Consider the following 21,008-nt stretch of genomic DNA (forward strand, 5'->3'; position numbering starts at 1 on the left):
ATAATTTTTATTTTCTTTATGTATTGTAGAAACGCTTAATTTTACTTATTTATCAGTTTTTCAAAATAATATATTTATATTTGATATATATATTAACATAAATAAAATGGTAAGTTCTTTCAAAATTCAGTTAACGTATAATTAATTTTTCATTATTTTTTATTTTGTTCAAGTCTAACAAAAAAACAAAAAAGGCTTTTGGCAGAAAAAATTCTTTAACTTTTCAATTGGTACACAGATCGCAAAAAGATCCGTTAGTAGCAGATGTAACTGCACCACAAAGAGTATTAGTACCATTAAAAAATTCAAAGGAAAATCCTGAAAATAAAAGAAAGTATAGAGTTTATTTTGATAATGATTATAATTATCTCACACATTTAAAGGATGTTAATGTTTTTACAAATCAATGTGAAGAAGTTGAACATTTAAATAATGAAATTAGAAATCCATCAATAACCAATAAATTTAATATTAATTTACCTTCTTCTGTATTTGAATCTAATGTTCAAGAAAAAATAGGGCTTTTGAATAAAGGAATTCCAGTCGCAGGTCCACAATTAGATTTAGATCCAGATATAGTTGCTGCTTTAGATGATGGATTAGAGTTTGATCCAGATGATGAATTAGAAGATAATTTTGTTCAATTAGCAAATTTAGAAAATCATATCAATAAATGTCATGAAAATGATTTTGGTTAGTGTTTAATAGATGCAAAATATTTATATTCATTTGTATGCATTAATTAAAATAAAACTCTAATAATAATTTTTTTTTAGAATCAAATACATATAATAAAGTAAAAGCAGAAATAGATCATTTTAGTTTTGACCAATATAAATTTCTAGATGAAGAAACAAAATCGTATTTTACAGAATATTCTATAAGTAGTAATGTCATTAGAAGAAATAAAGAGCTTAATTTTCTTGATAATAAATTTGAACAGGTTGGTATTGATATATTTATTTATTTATTTTATACATTAAAATGTATTATGATATAGATATTTTAAATATAGATATTTTAAATAATATATATACAATTAGTTATATTCTTAATCAAATAAATATGATTAAAAATTTTTTGAACTTATATTATTTAAAATAAAATTGTATAAGATTTAATGTTACATAAATATTATTTGATTTTATAATTAATATATAACTTTCATTGAAAGTGTAGATTTGATATTTTTTTGAGTTGAGAAAAGTTTCATATACATATTTTATTCATAAATGATTTTTTAATTCAATATTTATCTACATAATATTTAATTTGTAAATTAAATATATTTTCCTACTTTATTTATTACCCATTGAATTTATAACTAAATATTTGAAAATTTTTATGGATCAAAATTGACATTAAATAATATATATAATCTATATTTCATAAAATTATATTTTATTTTATAAATTTATATATTTATTCTATTATTAACAGATGTATGTGAATTATGATGAAAATGAAATTGGTGATTTAGATGGTGATGAAATTGAAGGATATTTAGAGTTAAATTCTATGGTTGTCCTACAATGTGCTGAAAAGTATGAAAAGTGTCAAAAAAAGAATGTGGGTTTTATTTAATATATTAATAATTTTTTAAAAATAAATATAAGATTGCATATTTTGTTTTTAGATTGAAAATATTACAAAATTAATGCAAAATCAAATGAAAATCTTTAATAATGAATATTTAAGTACAAATGAAAATGAAATTTACTTTGAAAAATTCATTGCTAATGTACAGGAAAAAAGTAAATGGGATTGTGAAAGTATTATAAGTTCATATAGTAATACTTATAATAATCCAAAATTGATTTCAGAACAAAAGGTATTTATTAATATGTATATTTTATACTAATTTATTGAAATATAAAAATTAAAAATGGGAACTGTAGTAGGCTTTAAAAATGATTCCATTCTATTAAGATCTATTCAGATTTCAAAATATTTTTTATATACAAATTTTTATAGAACCTTTATAGTAATTGTATTTTAAAAATAAAACACCTGATGTATTATCTTAATATCAATATTTTTATAAAATAATAATTACTTTTGTTTGAGTAGCTTAAAATCAGATGTTTTTTTTTTGTTGATGATAGCATGTCTGAATTTTGAAGAATTATTCTACAATGGTATATATAGTCTTGATTAAATTTCACTGTGTCCTACTCAACCACCATACATTTTATTTCATGGCTGATACAATTACAGCTAATTTTTGTTACCTTTTGTCATTGCAATTCATATTTGTTTAAATTGTTATTACTATTTGCATATTGTATCCTACAAGTTCATTATTCTTTATATTATAATTATAGATTAATCATGTATGTTATATTATTAATCATGTACCCATGCATGTTGTAAGTATATACGAATAATTTTCTATCGTACAGAAATATGCCAGCTTACAAACTATAAAGAGAATGTTTCCCAAATACTTCAAAACTTTTTATTAATTAAGTTATTTTACTTCTGTATCTCTCTATACTTCGTAATCGAGTTTATGTGATATATTATTCCTCATACTCAACATTATTAGATTATGAGTTATTAAAGATTTTCTTAGTTAATGAATAATCTTTATTTGTAGTGCTTGAATTTTTAATTAATTTTTATTGTGTATATTTAAATATTTATTTTAGTGCTTATTATTTCCATGATATTAATTCACAGATTTTATTAATATATAAATAATCTGAAGTAGCATTAATAGGTTTTTATAGTATACTGTATTCAAGAAAATTCATTCACTAACAATATCTTGATATCACTGGTAGAACTAATTTCATGTTATATCAACTAATAGTGCAATTAACTTGTATAGAACTATTAATACTTGAATATTAACCACTGCAATTGGTACAATTAATTTATTTTACTTTAAGCTTCAGAAGATTTATTCATTGAAATCATTTTTATACATGAATGTTAAACTTTTTATTGAAGTTTGTATCGAAAATAAAAAAAATTTGTAAAGAAAGAAATAATGCATAATTTTATAGAATATTTTTTATAGAAATTTTAGTTTTTTTATTATTTCAAATGCAGTAAAGCCTGTCTAAATGCTAAATTCAAATTATGGGTACTAAAAAAGGATCTACAAAATTATCATGAAAAATATTAAAAATATGTATATGAATAAAAAAAGGAATAAAAATTTTAATATGAAATATATTTTATATTAATAAAATTATAACAAGGACACGAATTAGCATAAATAGCTCATTTTAGATCTCATACATTTTGATAAGTATTTATGTAGATACATACTAACTAAATATTTGAATACAATTAGTTATTTATAAAAATTATTTATAGGAATATTAATTAATTTTACTTGTAAATATATTAATGTTTTTCTTTTTACAATTTTGTATTCAGAACTCGTACAAAATGAATCTGAACTGCAAAACCGGTATTCCAAAAAATGTTTTAAATAAAGGATATAGAAATGAATTGGTGACTAGTCGTTTTGTTAAACATCAAATTGAACAAAATAATTCAATAAAGAATGAATCAGATTTTAATAGAAATGCAATAACGTCTTCTGTAGATGTTTTTAATTTAAGACCAAAAAATGAAACTTCAGAGCAAAGAAAAAATAGAAAAAATTCTATTAAAATTTATAGAAAGGTAAGAAATAAGTCGTAAGAACTAATTTAATTTATTTAACATTTTTTAACATGTATTTAACATAAGAAATTAATTAAAATTAATTAATTAAATTCATTAAAATATTTATAAATAAGATGAACAATATCTTGTACTTATAAAGTAAGTGATATAAGTTAGCATAATACACGTGATAGCCACGTAAATTAAGTACTGGTATTAATTTGTTTCATTTTCAATATAGCAATATTTCGACCATAATATTTTACATTAGCAATATAATCAAAAAGTGGCTTCTTTGTCACAATATATTCAACAGTTTATGCATAGTAGCACTTTCTTAATATTCTTTTGTATGCTTTATTAGTATAACTAATTTTTATAGATCTTATATATTCATACGCATAAGAGATAAATATAATAAATTTTAGGTACAATTACATTGTTCAAATTTAAACTATATTTTTTTAGTGTAAGTTTCAATTAGCCAATTAACTATTTGATATAATGTATGAAGCAAATTAAGTTGCTAGTCTTGGTGAAATCCTGAAATCATTATCTCGATAAATAAGTGGAAATTTATTACCATTCAAGTACAATAATCTGTTTATTGATATGTTAGAATAGTAGTATTCCAATATTAGATCATATGTATCTGATTTTATCATGAATTTCTTGTTCTATAATAAATTACCAATCACCTAGAAAATTTAAATAGTTGTAATGATTTTTGATATTTTTTAACTAGATTCTTTTAGTCTTTACTAAGTCTTTTAAGTTAACTATTTAACGACAGGGTGATTTTATATTATAATGTTATTTCGAAAATCATTACAACTATTTAAATTTTCTAGGTGATTGGTAATTTATTATAAACTAGATTTTGTAAACGTCTCTGTTTTATTGTTTTAAACAATATTCAAACCATTGTAGGCGTTACTGGAATTTTTACTATAACATTTATATCTACACCTGGATATAAATAGATGAAACTGTAAATATATAATATTATTAGTTAACCATTAAAAAAAGCTATCTATGTTATTTCCTTGCAAATATAATAAAAGTCATTTTGAAAAATTAACAGTATTCAACTTCAATTTACGTTTTATCAAACAACTGTACACGTTGATTTTTTAAAATGATTTAATTTTTCTAAAATTAATACATAATTATATTGTTAATTTTGAACACCAGGGCTACTGTGCTTATTAATCATTTGTTGACTTGTCTATACATTTTTTTTAGGATTGGTCTTGCTCTTTCAACTTTTGTTCACTTAGATGATTTAAGATAATTACATTACTTTAAAAATATTTTATGTACTTTATAACACAAGTAAAAGCATTTAAAAGCGTTCTGTCATAGGCTTTAATAATATTTTAATAGCTTTTATAAATATAATTTCATTAAATAAACAGAAGTTAGTATTTCATACTTATCATAATCCGTGAAGAAACAAATGCGTCACTAATAAGATAAAATTTATAAATAATATATAAATAATTATTATTTGTGAATTGATATTTTTGTGAACTTTGATATTTTTATATATTGTGTAATTATAAAAATTGTATAATAGATAAAAACGTTTAAGATGAAAGAAACCTTTCTTCTTTCATATTTATTATTTTATTTTAATATTAAATCTTTTTATTGTAGCAAAGGAGAAATGAACGTAAAGCAAATCACCAAATATTTAAAAAAGAAAAAAAGCGACAAGAAATGATTATAGTTAATACAAAGAATGAGGTTCAGGGAACTCGCATTTTATGAATTACATAAATATTAAATGGTGTTTAAAACAAATTTATAGCAAATTTTTAATTATATTAATAGTGATTTATATATTTACATTGTTTATAAATTATGATTTCAAGATAATTTATGATAGTTTTTAGAAACTCAAGCAAATTTCAATACAAATGTATAAATAATAATAATTGTTGTAAATCATGTTTTAAAAAAAAAAAAATTAATAAATAATTTTTAATCTAATGTATATGTTAAACATTTAATTTATTTTGCATCATGGAGTTTTTACGAATTAAATAATTCAAGAAACTAAGCTACAAGTTTCTGTGAACAAATGACTCCAAGGTCTGAAGTTTCCTTATAAAATATTTTTATGAGTTTAAAATGAGGATTACAAATATTCAGAGGCTTAAGCCAAAGAGCCAAAGAGAGGCTGAGGGGAGAGAAAAAAATATATTCAAAAACAAGTTGAGATGAAAAGAAAATTAAAGTTTGAACATGTTTAATTAAACACGTATGAGTAGGAGAGAGCATATCACTCAATATAACTCTACCTCTTTTAAAAATCCTATCTGTTTTCACGAGTAAATCACAATCTATTAAATTTATATATATATACGCGTGTACACATACTTATTATCCAATATGAGATAAAATTGATATATAATAGTTCAACCTACGTAAGGTTACTTGAAAAGAGGTGACAAGGCATATTATAATCAACGATCAACCTTCTTAATAAACTAATGTAGAAGACAATAGGTTTTTCTTTTTTATGAAAAATTTCAGTTTTTAAAATTGTTACACATAATATTTAAAAACTAGTTCATGAAGGAGTCTTGACATTATCAAAGCATTTTTTATTCAAATATTTTACGTATTTTTTTATTTATTTTTGCAATTGTTTACTATGTCTATATTTGATAAATTTGTTAAAGTAAATAGTTATTTGTAAATTAAGGGTACAAATAATATCTTTAATAAGACAATACTACAATAAAAGTATAGTTAATCAAATATTTCTAATAAATTATATTTTCATTGAAATCTGTTTTTTGTTATAAATAAAAATAAATGATTCTGTTATAATAAATATCGTGAGTAAACGATATTGAAGCTCTGTTACTTTTTAGTAAATATTTATATCTTAATAATAGTTATGATGATTATGTATAACTATTTTACGCCATATATCTAATCTAAAACAAAGAATGCTACAGTCAAATTATCATTCCACAAATTTAACTAATTAGTAAGTGTTCATTATTTCGTTAAAATGAAATAATATTTAAAAATATATATTTTTTTAAAACTACATTCAAATAGTAATAGAATATTACTTCTCATTTTTGCAATGTCGAAGTATATGCTAACATTCAATACTTGACGTACTATATCAATAGTGATATAGTATATGCTATTATACCTAATAAAGAAATAAAACAATATTGTGTAAATAGTATTTACTTAATATTTTTTTGGCGTTTATTTTTGTTTTTTTTACTCTTCAAATAGATAACATTAATTTTTAATTTATTTACTACAAAATACAGCGTTATTATTTACATACCTCTACATCATGTCATTCAGTTTGTTATTAAAAAAAATCTATAACAAACTTTCATCAAAATTAATAAATACTAGTCATATTTTAGATTTAAATTTTAATTACTATGTGGGTGAGTAATCTCGAAATGAGTAAACAAAAAAATATTTTTTTAAAAATGGTATACCTAGTAATTTTTTACTAATTATATATTTTTTTTATATATTACAATTTTTCGATTTGGACAAACTCAAATTGTATTTTATTTAATCATCTTTTAAATTCTAGTCAAAGTATACTGTACATTACTTATTTATCATTTTATTCAGTTTCGTTATCACTTTCTTGGGTTTATTATTTTATCTAAAAGAAAAAATCTTTTCACTTAATGAATATTAAAACGGTTAAATAAAGTTGTACACATTCGTAAAGTTATATTTTCTTTTTGACATTTTTAATAAACACCATCCTATTTATAATTATTGTGTAGAATCTTTTAAATTGATTGTAACATATTCGAACACTTTAGACAGTTTTTTTTATTAATAATAAGCATTTTAAAGTTTATTTATTGATCCTCGGGGAGTAAGTGATGATAAAAATATATTTAATAATTTTAATATTTAAATTTAATAATTTAATAATTAAAAAATAATTAATAATTTTATCTAAAACCAAAAATTAAACGAATTCTAATATTACCTGATGCTTTATTTCTAGGTTTTATAAGACAAAATTATTGACCATATTTTTTAGGTTTATTTTTTAAATTCTTCCTATTTTAATTGTAACTCTAAATCTCTGAATGTGTTACATTTAGTAAAATTAGTTATTATCAATAATGAAATATTTAAAAATATTATTTAATTATAAGTTATCATTTTAATATTTGGAAAAATAATTCTGAATTAACTTAATTTGAAAATTATAGAAATGTAACTGCTTGATTTTGAATTAATTTTCTATAATATACTTTTCTATCAAAAGATACTTTTTATTAGCTGTATTTAATTTTTTTCAATTAAATTTTACACGTTTGTTTATAGATAAATTCTAAACTAGTTTAATGTTTGCTTAAAAATTCCACAATTATGAAATTATAGATGTAATTATTTTTTGACAATTCTTCAAATCGGGATTTTCATAAATGCCAATAATTCTTTGATTTTGTTTTTAGCAAACAAATCAGTGTAATTTATTTCTTCAATTTATAATATTTTGAAATAAATCATTCATATTTTCAATTTCCATAATTTTATTTTAACTTACTTATGACTTATTATACAAAGAAAAATGGCTTTTTATCAATCTATTAAAATTTTAATTATTATACATTGTAATGATTTTAAATGTTTTTTGTTTTTTTTTTAAATGCTTTTCATTGTATATATATATTTATTTATTATTCATAGTTTAATGTTAATATATATTAATATAAAAAGTTTTTGGAAAATCCTTATTTAAATGAATGATATTTTATGAAGACTATCTGTAATCATATAATAATAATTATTTTATATATAAAGTCAAATTAAAAATTTATATTGCATATATATTGTTTAAAATTTTGTTTTATGTATAACAAGATCATAATATTTCAAATAATTTCGAATAAAAAATATTTTATAGATATCTATATCTTATTTATTTATGATACACAAAAATTATTACTTTATAATTTGGTATTAAATATTTTATATGCATGTATGTTTCATACATTATATACGATTGTGATTGTTAATTATTAATCTTCTTCATATTTAAGCGGCTTCGTAGAAATGCCAAGCTTTATTATAAAATTTAATTCACGTTTTAATTTATTTTGTAAATCAATCTGTAATGTTAAAATTAAGAATAAAACATAATTTGCTTGTATTTCGAATAAGAAATGTAAACTTACTTTATTTCTTTCTTGGTCAGTGAATAAATTATATATGAATTCAAATGCTGTACCGAAAAATGAAAGTGACACACCGACAATGAGTACAAGAAAAACTCCACCAACATTTGCTAGTCCAAGCTCTTCTGCTTGACCACCTCCAGAATCTTCCTGAATATAAAAAATACATACATTGACAAAATTTTAATTATAATAAATCATTTAATTACATAATATTTACTAAAAAATTAGTATTTGTTAAAATATAAAAATTAGGCACATATATATATATATATATATATATATAATAATTGTTATGGAAAGTTAGAATAATAAAATAAACTAATTTATGTATATGATCATATAAAAATCCATCTCGATATTTGACTATCTTCCATGAAAGGAAATGTAATATTTTATATATAGAAGAAATTAATTTGCTCTACATGTAAAAAAACAATTTTTATAGAAAAAAATGATCGGAATTGACTGAGTGATATTCGGCTCGTGACGGTGGTGGGGATTATTACGAATAGTTGTCGCCCTCTTTAGTGGTTTGATCAGAACCAATTTATTGTAATGTGACCGGTAATGACTCGCAGTACTAATTTTAATCTTAGGCAGGGTCTACTGTTAGAATCGGCGCCCTCTCTTGCGGTCTACTATGGACTCATGTCAGAGGGCTTCATTGATACGGTAGATGTGTGCTGCGTTCGTTTCGAGCAGCGTGATCGGTAAGATCTCGTCCTGCTAACGAGTATTAGGCCGGGCTCTATCAGTAAATATGATAGATGTAGACCGAGATGCGGTCACGAGAATTAGACGAGAATTTACAACTAGTGTAACTAATATTAATAGCTGGCCAGCAATAATAATAATCGAATAATAATAATAATAATATACCTTGCAGGGATTCCTTCAGACGAGTTCGACTTTCACAGATATTACTGACACTAGTTTCACTTAAGTAATTCAACAAGACTGATTTTCTTCTCCGTTCGTTGCTTCTTAAATACGATTGCGTACATTTGGTGTTATGAATTCCTGGAGGCTTTAGTGAATTCTCTGGAAGCAAGCTTTGACAACTTCGAGAAGCTTCTTTTGTTGCTATGCGGACAAAGTGCGCGGCTACATTTCCAATGAATTTTTGTAACGTATAATTCGAATATTGCGTGTTAATCTTAAATGTGATATATCGGAATCGTATTTTAAAATTCTTATTTTTTGTTGGGTGGTTCAATCATGAACAATTATATTATATTTATTATTATTTATATTTATTATTATTTATTATATATTATTATATTATGTTTTCGAATTACATATAAAAAGTATATTATTAAATATTAATAACCTTTTATTTAATTTAAAAAATTTTCTTTCATATGCTAATTATTTTTGTTTATTCTTATATGCAATAATTTGTGTATACTATTGATACGAAAGAGATTATTCTATTTCTTTGCAGATAAATGCTGTCGATGAATCCTTGCATTAATATATAATAATATTTTACTGTTATATGTTAACAACATCCTTCTGCTTCGTGATTATAAATGTAATGCAATAATAACAATCTATAGTTTTCAACTAATCGTGTTAAGCTTGTGCCATATAGCATTTAGAGCCAGTAATAGATACATTTTTTTTTCCCAAGAAATTAATATGTTTAATTTCTATCTTCATTATCATTTTTAAGAATTCTTTATAGTTATTAAAGAATAATCATACGAATTATCTAATTTTTTGATTCGTTATAAAACTAGAGTTCAGGTTTGACGCACCCATTAATAACATTTTATTCCATGAAATTTAAAGACATTACAATTCGCAATATTAGAAAAATTTGCTACGAAAATTCTCGGTAAATGTTAAAGCCTTTGTATAAGAAAGCCTCATACTGTATCCACATAGCGACAAATGAAGATTGTCGAATCTACTAGAGCCTACTTTCCGAGAATTAGCCACAATTTCCAAGTATTATAAACTCTAAATGTACGAAATCACATATAAGAAGCAACACACGACGAAGCAAATTAGTCTTGTTCAGTATGTCAAAGTGAAATAGTGCAAGTCACAACAGTTAAAAGTTCTACATGTCTGTCTACGGGAATCTGTGCAAGGTATACTTATTTGTTTACATTATTTATTATTTATTGCTGGCTAACTATCGGTACGACCTCTGCAACGTGACTCCAGTCAGACCGCATCGACGACCTAGACTGACATCTCCACCAAACTATTTGTATCACATATTATTATTACGGCTCAGCGCCGACACTATCGGTCACACCTCTGCAACTTGATTATTGTCAAACCGCGGAAGAGGGTGCCGACACTGTTAGGTAGTCTCCACTAATCATATCACGCCGATTCATTCCGATGTAAAGATCGCCGATGAGAACGCTTATGGCTTCGCGACTCTTGCGATTCTTTCCCCTGTAAAGATTGCCGATAAGAGCGCTAATCTTTTATAATTTATATTTTTCTAAAATATTTATATACGATATATATTGAATTATTTATTATTTCATGTTGAAAATATAGTTCTTTGTCTTATTTGATTTTATGATCAAGTATGATAAGAAAGTAAATTGATTAACTTATTTAAGAATATAAGAAATATTGATGATTATAGTAAATAATAGGACAACACTAAATAGAGTTAAAAAGTAAAAAAGTTAAACAGTTAATGATGAAATATGAAATTACCATTAAAGTTCAATAATTAGTTTTGTTATTAATTTGATTTAAATTTATATATAAATATATGATATAAATATATGATATAATTTATATAAAATAAATGATTTTATAGTAATAAATCTCATATTGAAGTATAAAATCTTGTATAGAATCTGTTTTGAATATAAATTTTTAATGCTTAGTATAACCAATTTCAATAATCTGAGGTAATACAATAATATTGATTTTATTTTTAAAAACAAAATTTTGCGCATCCCGCACTTACTAATCTGTATCTTATATATAAAGAATTGTATATTATAGTCTATGGTACAATCAAGCTTTTATGCATTCTTCAAATAAATTTTGCTAAAAGTAGTTTAAATTAGTCTTTGCTGCTTTTAAGTTTTGTAAGATGAAATTTTGTATATCCTATAAGATTATTTAATTGTAAAAAATAAAAAAAATATATAAATTTCAGAAATTATATAATATATAATTATTATTACACTTATTTAACATTAAAAATTATCTGCCAATTTGTTGTAAAAATATTTCATCATTAACAATTAATATTAAAATTAAAACAACTACAATAAAAACTAAGGGACTAAATATTTATACTTACTTGACAGTGTCCTCCACCACCCTTTTCCTTCCACCATTTATTTTTTAATGCAGTTAGTATACCCATTTCTTGTAGTTTTAATACTGCACCACTTAATTCATTTCTATAAGTAGCATCTGAAAATTAATATAAACATTTATTACAAACTTAATAAGATATATAAAAAAATCAGTAGTTATTTAAAATTGAAAGTTTATTTTCTGGTCCGAACTCCTAAATTCAATAGTTCAGTTTATTAGTCTTTCGCCGTAGTGATGCGTAGGAAAAACACATGTGGAAGGGCTGAAAATATGTACAGTATGTAACTTTGATTTAAGGTTTATTCTGGTTTATTAATAAATACAATATTGCAGTCTTATTGATAACTTCTAGTAAGAGAGAGGAAATTATTCTATTGCAATAGTGAGGTTGCTTCTTCGTAATGGTGGTGATGTCATTGATGTTATAGAGATTAGCAATGGATGTTGATTATTGGGTTCTATACTGACGTTGTAAGGATAAGCAAGAACAGTCGACCATGCTTATCAGATGAACATGGGAAGATAGTAATAGTAGTTAGTAGTGCCTAGCAGGGAGAAGTAACCATACTCGAAAGGGGAAGTATGTTAATGTCTCTGTGGTAGTTATCATGGACAATCAACCATACTCAAAAGGGAATATGGGAGTATTATTGAGCTAGTTATACGTAAGAAAGATAATTGATATACTTTCAAAAGCGGAAGAACTTGATATCATGAGTTTTATAGTCGAACGGCTGTCTGCCCTTGACGAATTGTTGTTTATGCGGACTGGAGAAGTGAACGAACGTTCTCTGCAATGACTGCAATGTGAGAGCGTACTGCGCTACCTTGTTGTTTATGCGGACTGGAGAAATGAGCGAACGTTTTCTGCAATGACTAGACTGGGAGAGCATACTTCGCCATATTCTCCTTAATATAGAGAACTGAACGAACGTTCTTTGCGATGGCTGCACCGAGAGAGCGTACTGCGTCAGCTTCCTGACAAAGACTCCGTACGAAACATGGCTCGGGCTTAGATGACTAGCTTGAACAAATAATTGAATAGTGGCACTTTATGAACTACCGACAGTGTGTATTGAATGACTGCTTAACTTGGCTCACTTAAATGGTTATAATTATTATGGCTTCACAGTAGACTTACTAGCTTTTTATTGCAGAGTCTGGCAGAATTATATGCGTGTATATTGTAGACTGATTGCCAGGTATGCGATTGAGAAATACTGTGAACAATAACACGTGAGTGAACTATTGGTAAAATTACAGTGAGCCCTGATGCGTGGCGAGCTGCTCTTAAATATTCGCGTAGCAGCTTACGACGCTGACAACAGTGTACATTCTACGTGTATAATTTCACCACGTGCATTACATATAGAGGACCAGAAGATTACGCCCTTCTACCACATTACCGCTCTGCGGCAATAGCAATACAAACTCAAGAAACGAAGGCATTCATACATCAACTAAAAATCATTACAATACAACTAATGCAATTATCGCAATAAACTACAACCTAAACTACAAGCTGCCGCACGAGGCACAACCTGCAGATATCACTAGCTGCCATCAAGAGTACAAAATCTGCAGAACTCACAAGGTAAAAGTTCCATTCTTTAATAACGATAATAATACACAATATGCCTCACAAGGTAAAGAACTGTAGAGCGACCAAACTCACATAATCAGCAAACGCATAAGGGGCAAGTTTAGTTCCCACTAGATAGACTTACGAGACGCCGTATGCGGCAATATCTGCAGACTAAGATGAAGTGCCACCAAGATCACACCTGCAGAGGTTACAAGGTAAGCAATAAGACAATAACAAGGCAAACTCAAGCTACTGCCACGTACCACTACATAAGGAAGCACGGGGGTTGACGACCTTGTTCTTCTACGTGTATAATTTCACCACGTGCATTACGTATAGAGGACCAGAAGATTACGCCCTTCTACCACATTACCGCTCTGCGGCAATAGCAATACAAACTCAAGAAACGAAGGCATTCATACATCAACTAAAAATCATTACAATACAACTAATGCAATTATCGCAATAAACTACAACAAATACCAAAGCTATTTATTATTGAATACATGCACTATCCTGTCCACTTGCCCGCAATCCTCCCATCAACCATCTGGGAGTTTATACCAAACTTTAGATATTTGGCCCTCCTCGTCCGGTACTCAATTTTTAGACACGGTTCGTAACTTAATAAGCCGTGAAGTGAAGAATCTACATTAGATCTCTGGACTTATTTGTAGTTGTAGTGTTACATTTTCAGTTTCTTCTCACAGGCTTGATAGGAAGCTTCCATGCACAAACTGCTTGCATTTGAACTTTCCTTTTATCTCCTTTACTGAGATGACGAGAATCTCAGTCCTTGTGCGATATTTGCTTGATGAGACTAAATGATACTGAACCACAGAAATAGAAAGATGTTTTACAAGACTCAGCTGATCAACTTTTCTCTGTTCCTCTTTCTTGAGATAGGTTGTGACTTTTCGTGAGAATAAGTGTCGGCACATTGCATTGTCCGTCTTAAATATTTCACTGACCCGGTTCCACTTGTGACCCCTTCTTCTTTCCTGTATCCAATCAGAGTTCGACTTTGGGCAGCATGAAGGATCATGCTCACCTTCATTTCCATTTTCTTCCGGGTTTAGTCATGAATATGGTAAATCGGGAAAGTGTCGGAAAGAGATGGGAGTTCTACTATTCGTCGTCTCTCCTTTCTATGGGACTTAGCGATATGAGGTATCCTCTAGGGCGTGGTCGGTTGGCTAGCGCGATCTACAAGATGCGGCGTAGTTAAGATCAATGTAAGCATTGTCAAAAGATACCGAGTGCGCACGTACGCCGATTGGTTGTTGTCGCACGTGAGGGGTTTTGGATTGCAGTGAAATTTATGAAATGTTTTGTACTCGATAGGCTACGTATATCTAATACTCTTTTAGAATCTCCGTCTTCTTGGCAGTAAACAACAAGATCATTTAACTGCATCGGAAAATCATGATCACGTTTTTTAGATATGCGAGAATAAATAAAATAACTATTCACGAGTGTTTTCCAGATGTATTGACCTTCTTGAGTGTCCAACGACCGAGGGAAGTTGTGGTAAGAAAAATTTTCTCGCAATCTCGAACAGATAGCGGTTGGGATTTTTCTCCAAATGATAACATTCGAGAGATTCTCTGAATCTCGAACACATTGAAATAATTCCTAAATAGTATGTACAAAATCGTACATATACAATGCTATGATGTTAACGATAAAATTAGTGCAATAATAAAATATTTTATTATTTTAATATGTATTATAAAAAAAAACTATTGAAAAATCATGTAATATACACATTTAATTGAGTTGAATACAAATTGTAATTGTAAATTGTAATTGTTTTCATCTAAAAAATAATTTAGTAATGCTAATTAAATTTTCTATTTTGGCGCACTGAAATTTAATTCAATTCAATGTTTAGTACTATATATTATAGTATTAATCTGAATGATCAATGTCTCATAGTCAAATACAAATAGTAATTGAGTGAAAATTTCAGACGATATAATTTTGTAAGAATTTAAGAACAATATACAAAAATATATTGAAAACAACATACTTTTCCTCATAGCTATTCCATAACCTTTCTGATCCAACAGTCCTCCAATTTGGGTAAGATTGCACTCTCTTTCTTGTATATAATCTATAGATGATGATTCCATAAGAAACGCATAGTTTTCATTAATAGTTTTTATCTTACCCTCGTCGTTATCAGATGTAAGTACTTCTTTTGCATTGTCTATCATGTATTGATACATTTTTGAATATGTTGAAGAATTTGAATCCTACAAAAATGTATTTGTAGACTTTTTAAAGTCAAATTAAATAATCAAGAAATATAATTACTTTAAAGAATCCTAATGTGGATCCACCCTTTTTAGCTCCATATCTTATTACATCTTGATTTGCTAAATCCTCAGCATTTTTTATAGGTCTTTCTACTGTTTCTACTGTAAGAAATGCAGCAAGATTTGCAGTATATGAAGACACCATTATTAAGCAAAAGAACCACCAACATCCAGCCAACATTCTTGTAGAATGTCCTCTAAAATAAGATTTAATAATAAATAATAAATTGTTGGAATTATTGATGCTTTTGTAATTCTTACAAAAATATTAATTAGAATTGATAAAATATACAAAATAGTTTTTCAAATTACGTATAATGTGTTATAAAATTTCATTAATAACTGTTTTTTTAAACTACTATTTTTTTTTAGTGATTTTACTTTTAAAAATAATGATTGTTAATATAAACAAGAGTTTTAAAGAATTGATTAAATTATGTTATTTAAAAGATCTTGATCAAATTAATAGAGAAGAGAAATTAATTAAAAAGAGAAAAAATTAAAATTTTGTTTAAGGATCAAATTTTTGTTAATTATTTATAAATTATATTTACATTTTATTATATTTAGTAAATTATATATACAATTAATCAATTATATATAAAAATGTGTTTTGTATTATTTGATTTAATTTTTGTAATTAATTACAACATAACAAATAATGTAAATAATATTCATTTATATATTTTAGTTTGTGTATTTAATATATATAAATATAACAATATAATTTATTAGTTTTAGTTCGTGTGTAACATTTAAATATTCTAATTATGCATAATATCTATGAATTATCACATAAATTCAAAATAAATTAACATTTTTATAATATAATTCTAATAATACGTTACTAACATTACTTTAATAATAATTCACACATACATATATATATTTATAAAACTGCATAAGATTATTTTGATTATTAAGTTAATCAGAAAAACATGCTTGATAGAAATTTTAATTCTTTGCTATATATACCACTCAAGTTGAAAAGTCATTTATTTAAGGTAAGATTTGATTTTAGAAAACAAATTAGATGTGACAACAAATAAGGGAATCATAATAATAATAACTTTTCATGATTAATAGTGCACAAAATTGAAATGCACAATTATTGTATTTATATTCGTTTTCTTTACTGTCTCATACCACAAATATAATAATAATTTTTTGGCTGTCTATGATCAAAAACTGTCAACTTGGAATTTCATTTTTACAGCTAATATTGAAGATTTTCTAATTTTTTGGTAAATTTTTAGTTTCATTAGTAACAACATTATTCATTGGTAATTAAAGTTATGATCTTCTTAAAGTCTTTGATAAGATTACTAAAAAACCTGATGAAACAACAAACTAAAATATTTAAACTCTATATTATGTGCTTCTGGTAAAATTTTTAATTTGATAATGTTATAAATATATAAAATATATTTTGTAGTATGTATATGTGTGTATATATGGTCTTTACTTGTTCAAATTATATTAATAATTTAATGAATGATTGTTATATAAAGAATGTTTTGCATAATGTAAAACAATGTTTTAATCACATTGTAAAATTATTATCCAATTTGTTGAAAATGTACATAAAGTTGTTAAATAATATTATTATTATTCTATTTTGTTAATCTATTATATTTTCATTAATTTTAATTTTATTTTAAAAAATGTAAATTTTTCAGACATAAAATTATCAATCGAATGGAAAAACAAATTATAATATTTAAATGATTTAAAAGAAAATTCAAATTAATATTTCATATTTTTTATTTATATTATGTAAAAATTAATCTATAATTTAAGTTATCATAAAAGATATATAAATATTATCAATAAATTAAATATAAGAATAAATTTATTTTATAAAATAATAAGAGTATTTATTAAATTATTTTTAAATATTTATTTTAAGTACTTCAACAGCAAATAATTTTTAGTAATAATCTTTTTAATGAAATTATATCTTACATAGACATTGTACAATAGTAAATATATTATAACTCAATAAGTAAAAATAAATTAATAGTAAATAAATTTTTAGACATAACTTACATTGGAGCTATTTCTGAACCTTGCTGCATAATAGCTCCTATACAAAACCATAATGAATTTTTTATAGTAAATTGATTCTCTAGTTCTTCTGGCTCTTCAATGCATGGATATATATTATTCCATTCAGTTGGACACATTCTTCCAATAACAAAGAAAAGCATTGATACAATTAAATAAACTCCTATTAAATATAACCATACATTTGTAGAAAATGGTAGTAAAAAAGACATTAAACTTGGTGATGCTGGTTTTGGTTTTTGATATAAAATACTAATACCTATAACAATATTTATTAGTTAATTTTTTAATAGTGAATAGTAAGGTAAAACTTATAATTTGTATATTATATGTTTATAAATTATAATTACATTTTGATGATTTAAATATGCGCCTGTAAAACATGAAATAGTTATGGCGAAATAGACGACTAATATAAATATTTTATAATTAATATTTCTTATATTAATATTAAAAATTTACTCCATTTCTGTAAAATCGAAAATAATCAAGTAACTGGAAATATCAACATTACTGACAAAAATAAAAATTTACTTTTAAAAATTTGTTTAATTTAATAGTGATTAGAAAAAAAATATTTATTATATTTAATAAACATTTTATTATGAAGAAGAAAATTTATTTTAAATATTTATGAAGTGGTTACCTTTTATTTTAATTATTTTATTTTATATGACAATTGATTTTAAAAAAATCATAAAGATATTCAAAATACGCTTCGAAACAAATGACACTAAAAAAGAATAAATTATATGATTAAATTGAAAAATATTTATAAGCAATTATATCATTCTGGATTCTGTTAGAAAATTATAGCAATAGAGTGTTTCAAAGAATCTAAGTTTTATCGGTATAAGATGGTTACAAAAACAAAGACTGCTCAGATTTTAATTTTGACGATTACCTACTCAGAAGATAATATTTTTCTAGATATAGTATTTAATATACTGAAAACCATTTTTGAAAAATGGTTGTACACTGTGTAAAACAAAAGCAAATATCACGATTTATTATTAAAGAAAAAATAATGCTATATTCATTAATTAATTGAAAATTAAATATTAGAAGGAAGTCCAACTTATTTAATAATGCATAGTATTTTGAGTATATTAGTTACAATTATAAAATTCTGTTAAGAAAGGAGACTACCTCCCTTATTACCAAAAATACGTTGAATCAACTACATGGAACGTAATCAATTGTAAAAATTCAAAATAATTATTTATTTCTATCCTACGGAATAACATATATCAATATAAAACAAATAAAACACGGACCATATATTAATACGACCAACATATATTGATGTACAATCAACATATATTCATATAAAACCACTATATATAAATGTAAAACGAATAGATATTGATGTAAAATCAATATATATTAATATTTATTTTTAAGATATACTTAATATCACTAGCAAAAGTCATGGTAAATTATGGTATGTTAATTATTTGTCATATTATATGGTTTGCTATTTATGATTTTACTATTAATAAGTAGAGGGTATCTATTAAATTTGTTACTGTCTGGGATCAGACTTAAAACCTCCTTATGATTGTGGGTGGAGGTGTTGCTGGAAAGTGGAAGGGGCAATGCAATTATTCAATACTGCTTTTAATGTTTATTGTCTTTTCCTTTATTAAATATGATAAATATAATAAATAGTTAATGATCATAAAATGTATGAATGAAGGTGTGAGTGAATAAATAAGGAAAGTTTCTTCAGTTGGTAATGAGAGTGTATGTACTCTCGGTAGAGTGGGGCGCGATCCCTTCTCCTTGCAAGATGAGTCGCTGTGGTGGTGGGCGCGCACTGGAGGGACGAGTCGAACGACGCTGCTCTTGCCGCCGGTGTAGCGTGAGTGCCGCTATGCCTGTGTGGTGGGGAGGACTTCGTGTTGCGGCACTGCGTATGTGAACGGGAGGTTCGCCAATGGTGGATGTTTGAGCCTGTATTGGTGCGGTTGTAAGGAACGTCCGTGATGCGTTACTGCTTATGTAGGCGTGGAAGTCGGTATAGTTAGGGTAGTATGGAACGTTCGCGGTGCGTTGCTTACGTCAGCGTGAGAGCCGGTATAGTTGTGGCGTCACTATTAGTTCTTTAGGCTGCTTGATGCTTGCGTCTGTGAGTAGTTGTAGTGAGCGATGTCTGTAGTGGTGACACCTTGAAAGACGGATAGAGAGACCATAAATATTCTCGTACGAACTTGCGGCGTCGGTAGCGCACCGGTGGCTGTTGCTATGCCAATATTTGTCGTGACGTCAATAGGGCATAGCCTTGTAAGGTTCATTGTTATTACTTTTCGGAATTATAGTCGTACATTCGAGTTTCGGTGTAGAAGTATTTTTCGAGTTCGTTGGCTAGTGTTTATAAACAAATGTTCGCGCTTTCATACCTCTCCTACTTTGTATTTCGCTTTCAACTGTCTTAATCCGTAACATTCCGCCCGCCATCATCAATTTATTGATGATTAGATTTCGAGTTTTCGGTGGGAACTGGCAGTACTGGTAGAATGTGGATTGGTCTTGTGATTGTGGTTGAGTCAACTTGGGCAAGAAGTGTGGAGATTCTTCAATTATCCACTGGTATTCCTTATGTAAGTTGGCGGAGCTTACCACTACTTTCCGTTTTTATCATGTGATGCGAAATGAATTCATATTTTCTTAGGCTTGGATAATTCCTTGAGAGAGAGTTCTCGGGTGATTGCGCGCGAGTTCCGATGACGTGACAAATACCATGCTATTCTTGCCTGGTACGATTGTTTCTGTCCCTTGTAACCCTTTGAGTTATTCTTTCAATGCCCTTAGCTACTGTGCTCTTGTTGAATACTTTCACGAAGGTGACTTCGTGTTTTTTTGTAGAATTGCTGAGAAGACTCAGTCTCAGTCATTGGT

The 21,008-nt window shown here is 26.0% G+C and overlaps 2 protein-coding genes across 2 annotated transcripts in view; one reads left to right on the forward strand and one right to left on the reverse strand.

Annotated features, from left to right (window-relative positions):
* The first annotated feature begins 90 nt into the window (after positions 1-90).
* LTV1 (LTV1 ribosome biogenesis factor) lies at positions 91-5,453 on the forward strand. The gene is made up of 7 exons (XM_011504454.1): positions 91-109; positions 174-693; positions 777-943; positions 1,441-1,569; positions 1,637-1,831; positions 3,391-3,642; positions 5,284-5,453. The coding sequence occupies exons 1-7, from the start codon at positions 107-109 to the stop codon at positions 5,395-5,397; spliced, it is 1,380 nt and encodes a 459-aa protein (XP_011502756.1). The 5' UTR covers positions 91-106; the 3' UTR covers positions 5,398-5,453.
* A 3,193-nt stretch (positions 5,454-8,646) lies between these two features.
* Positions 8,647-21,008, reverse strand: part of LOC105366158 (glutamate receptor ionotropic, kainate 2-like) — a 28,940-nt gene continuing 16,578 nt past the window's right edge. Inside the window, exons 7-12 of the mRNA XM_011504487.1 lie at positions 18,090-18,366; positions 16,039-16,237; positions 15,752-15,977; positions 12,115-12,230; positions 8,876-8,972; positions 8,647-8,756 (exon numbers count right to left, since the gene is read on the reverse strand). Of these exons, the coding sequence (XP_011502789.1) occupies positions 8,752-8,756; positions 8,876-8,972; positions 12,115-12,230; positions 15,752-15,977; positions 16,039-16,237; positions 18,090-18,366 (920 nt within the window). The 3' untranslated portion in view covers positions 8,647-8,751. The remainder of the gene's footprint in view (positions 8,757-8,875; positions 8,973-12,114; positions 12,231-15,751; positions 15,978-16,038; positions 16,238-18,089; positions 18,367-21,008) is intronic.

This window comes from Ceratosolen solmsi, unplaced genomic scaffold, assembly GCF_000503995.2.
Source record: "Ceratosolen solmsi marchali unplaced genomic scaffold, CerSol_1.0 scaffold17, whole genome shotgun sequence".
NCBI lineage: Eukaryota > Metazoa > Arthropoda > Insecta > Hymenoptera > Agaonidae > Ceratosolen > Ceratosolen solmsi.